A 4,326-nucleotide genomic window follows, 5' to 3' on the forward strand; every position below is an offset into this window, starting at 1 on the left:
TTTTTTTTTTGTTTGTTTCAATTTTTGCTGTTCTTGTTGCATTTACATGTCTTTAACCAGTAGATGTCCTCAAGCATGCTACATTTTGAGCACATCTAAACAGGAAATCTAGCTAGTGTAATCTATTTGATCTAACAACACAAACAACAAATAAAACAATGCATAGTCTGTTTCACTACAACTTCAAAGGAGGCAAGACAATGTAGTCAAAACTAGCGCTGGATACTTGAGGTAATTTTATGTTTTATGTTACACTGTTTGCTGTGTAGAGCTTCTCTGCAATGTCGTCTGCCATTTTAAACACACAAGCCCTAACAATTCTAATGAATTCCGATTAGCTGTCAGTGTTTTATCATTTATCAGCTGGAAAAACAAATCAGAAAGTTATCCCAAAGATATTGTTTGTTATTAGTCCACTGAACATTTTTTGTTGTTGTTTTGTCTCAGTTTAAAACATGGAGGGCATTTCAGGATCACACCAACACTACGAAAATGTAAGTTCTCTCAGTCAAACACACCTGTGCATATTTAATGATATCATAGATGATGTGAACTCTCTTCTTGTGTTCAGACGCCTGTGATCTCACACTGGATCCAAACACAGCACACACTAAACTCATCCTGTCTGAGGAGAACAGAAAAACAACATGTGTGAAAGATTACCAGCCGTATCCTGATCATCCAGAGAGATTTGAGAACTATGAGCAGGTTCTGTGTGGAGAGAGTCTGACTGGACGCTGTTACTGGGAGGTTGAATGGAGCGGCTGGGCTCACATTGCAGTGGCATATAAAGGAATCAGCAGGAAAGGTGGGAGCGACTGTCGGTTTGGACTCAATGACAAGTCCTGGAATCTTTACTGTTGTGATACAATTTACTCTGTTTGGCACAATAATAAGAGGACAAACATTCCTCTCCATTCATCATCTAATAGAGTAGGAGTGTATGTGGACTGGTCTGCCGGCACTCTGTCCTTCTACAGCGTCTCTGACACACACACACTCACACACTTACACACATTCAACACCACATTCACTGAACACCTCTATGCTGGATTTAGACTTTATCCTGATTCTTCTGTGTTTCTGTCAAATTTAACAACCTCCTGTGAGGAAATGCAACGATATGTGCAGAGTAGACATACATGGAATTACTCAGTAAAGATGAAATAACACTAATATAAGAAAAACAGAAAAATGAATAATGCACTATATATAGAAATCTTTTTTCTATTTTTTTTGTCATTTATCTAGTACTGTCTTTATTTATATTTTACACTACACTTCATAACTTATGTTTTTTCTGTCCCAGTTCTTTTCACCTCTAGGTTTTAAAGTGTCATTTATCTAGTACTGTCTTTATTTAAATTTGACACTACACTTCATAACTTATGTTTTTTCTGTCCCAGTTCTTTTCACCTCTAGGTTTTAAAGGGTGTATCACGTATCGGGTTTCGCCTGGTGTTGTGGGAGTTTTAGTAGACTCAAAGATAGTCAAATTGATATTGTATGTTACTGTTACATTTTTGTTGTATGCACTGTGTTGTATGCACTGTTTACACCCCCCAGTTCTGGATTAGTTATTATTTATTAACTAATCTGACTGAATATATCTGACTTCAGGTGGTTACAGCAGTTACAGTTAATGTTTAAGCATCAGGGCAGGAAAAAAATGTTTCTTGATTGTAACAGCTACACAGTTTAATATTGGGTTACTGGTTTTCTTAAAAAAATATTTGCTTTAATGATAAATAATGACATATGCAGATTTCATTCAGAATATATAACATTTTGGATATACTGTATGGTTGAATGTATGTTTTTTTTTGTTTTTTTTTTGGTCAGTAGTCAGTTGTGTTCATCATGGAGTAGAATCACTACAAAACATTATTTGATTCCTTAAACCTCATATTTTTTCCCTAATGTCTACTTCCCATGTTGAGTTCAATCTTCATTCATACTGTGTGTGTGTGTGTTCAGTAACCTAAAGCAGTTTAAAGCACAACTGCCCTGAGAATGTGATGCTACTCTGCGCCACTAGAGGCAGTTTGATTGTAATACTATTATGTGTAAACAACACTCACCTTAACCAGGTAACTAGAGACAAAAGTAAGAGGAAAAGAAGAGACATCATTCTGAGTCTTGAACCTGTAATAATTCATCATCAAAGCTATTGTTCTGCCAAACTAAACTGCAGTTGTGCCTTATTGAGTTTAACATGTACAGTGAACCTGAGCTGCAATATCTAAATAAATAAAAGTAATTAACTGTATTTGTACTTTATTTTTTTTATTATCAATAGTAAAATAATTAGACTGCAATGTCCGGCAGTTACAACACAACACAAGTAAGAATAAATCTGTACTGTAGAACAGTACTAAAGAACTGAGAGTTAAAGCAGCACATGATAATTTCTACTATACAAAACATGTTTTTAACTTTTTAACTTTGTTTTTTATTAACCAATGAAGAATCTGCCCTCTGACTTCACTGATGCAACAGTGACCTCTGACCCCAAGTAAGAGTCTAGCTATTTTTTTTTTTTTTGCATTTTGCATCTGTCCAAAGCACGAGTAAGCTGTGGTTAGTGAGGGAGAGTTTCAAAGCCCTTTTTAAGACAAGTCAGGTCACTCAGTGAACAATTGTGGGAATGAACTTGGACAGCTATTTTTAGTCATGCAAGCACATAGTGACCTTCTTTATCTGTAACTGATTTTTCATATTTAAAGGGAATATTTTTATGAAGAAGAATTGAAACTCCCCTACTATTGGACTTATAAGAAAAGACTTAAAAAAAACTGGCCGACCCAGTTTCTATGCAGCTTCATGTGCTCTATATCAGAAATATGGGTTTCTTGAAGCAATGCAATCTGAAATTTCTCTTTCTGAAAAATAGAGAAAGTTTTTGCCTTTTGACAACATGGTTAACCCCTTTTACATGAAGGCTAATTAATTTAAGATTACTCATAACCTGTCACGGGTTGCCAGGGGAAAGGAGCTCGAAGGAGTACAAAGGAGGCAGATAATCAAACGAACAGAGTCTTTAATAAATCTCAATGGGAACGTAGGAGAAAACAACCTCTTTACACAACGGAGACAGGACAAAGAAACTGAGGAAAGGCAGGGCTATAAATACTAAATCAAACGATGTAGATGATCTGACTGTGTGTCTGTGGATGATCTGACTGTGTGTCTGCAGATGATATGACTGTGTGTGTCTGTAGATTATCTGATTGTGTGTCTGTAGATGATCTGATTTGTGTGTCTGCAGATGATCTGACTGTCTGTGGATGATCTGACTATGTGTCTGTAGATGATCTGTGTGTGTCTGTAGATGATCTGACTGTGTGTGTCTGCAGATGATCTGACTGTGTGTCTATATGATCTGTGTCTGTAGATGATCTGTGTGTGTCTGTGGATGATCTGTGTCTGTGTGTCTGTAGATGATCTGACTGTGTGTCTGTAGATGATCTGACTGTCTGTGGATGATCTGACTGTGTGTCTGCAGATGATCTGACTGTGTGTGTCTGTATATGATCTGACTGTGTGTGTCTGTAGATGATCTGACTGTGTCTGTGGATGATCTGACTGTGTGTGTCTGTATGATCTGACTGTGTGTCTGTGGATGATCTGACTGTGTGTCTGCAGATGATATGACTGTGTGTGTCTGTAGATTATCTGATTGTGTGTCTGTAGATGATCTGACTTTGTGTGTCTGTAGATGATCTGACTGTGTCTGTGGATGATCTGACTGTGTGTGTCTGTAGATGATCTGACTGTGTGTCTGTAGATTATCTGTCTTTGGAGCTCTGTAATGGTTTGAGTTTTTTATATTATATTTGGCTCCTGTTTTACAAGTCTTATTTTGAGATTTATTAATGGATTTAAAGTGCTCACTGACATTTCAACTGCTTCTGGCACACTTTTAGGGCCAGATTTACTAAACTGCAAATTAGCGCGATAGAGCAATTCCAAAACCGCGACGATGGGAGTGGAAATTTATGCGGGTGATTTACTGACAATGCACAAATTAAAGAACATAGACACAGCCAGATAATTTCCAAAATGACCAACACAATCTACCAAGAGCAGTGCAAATTAGTGTCTGCATTAAGACATGCTTTTTTGGGCATTAAATAATGGCGCAAATACGAGTGATTTGACGAGTGCAAACATCAGTAAATCGCGTTGCGTGATTCATTTTAATGCTCTCCTCCCAAAAATTCTACTTCTGAAAGAGAAACCCCTACAAATGCATATATTCAATAAGGTCAGGCGCAAAAATAACTATATCCACGCCTTTTCAGCGCTTATTCTACACTACGCGTC

General features: G+C 37.1%; 1 protein-coding gene across 1 annotated transcript in view; it reads left to right on the forward strand.

Moving 5' to 3' along the window:
* Window positions 1–1,170, forward strand: part of LOC107690641 (stonustoxin subunit beta-like) — a 2,021-nt gene extending 851 nt beyond the window's left edge. The window contains exons 3-4 of the mRNA XM_016489022.1: window positions 448–494; window positions 572–1,170. Coding sequence (XP_016344508.1) covers window positions 448–494; window positions 572–1,170 — 646 coding nt within the window. The remainder of the gene's footprint in view (window positions 1–447; window positions 495–571) is intronic.
* The last annotated feature ends 3,156 nt before the right edge of the window (window positions 1,171–4,326 follow it).

The sequence above is a fragment of the Sinocyclocheilus anshuiensis genome, unplaced genomic scaffold (assembly GCF_001515605.1).
Source record: "Sinocyclocheilus anshuiensis isolate Anshui unplaced genomic scaffold, SAMN03320099.WGS_v1.1 scaffold3226, whole genome shotgun sequence".
In the NCBI taxonomy this organism is placed as follows: Eukaryota; Metazoa; Chordata; class Actinopteri; order Cypriniformes; family Cyprinidae; genus Sinocyclocheilus; species Sinocyclocheilus anshuiensis.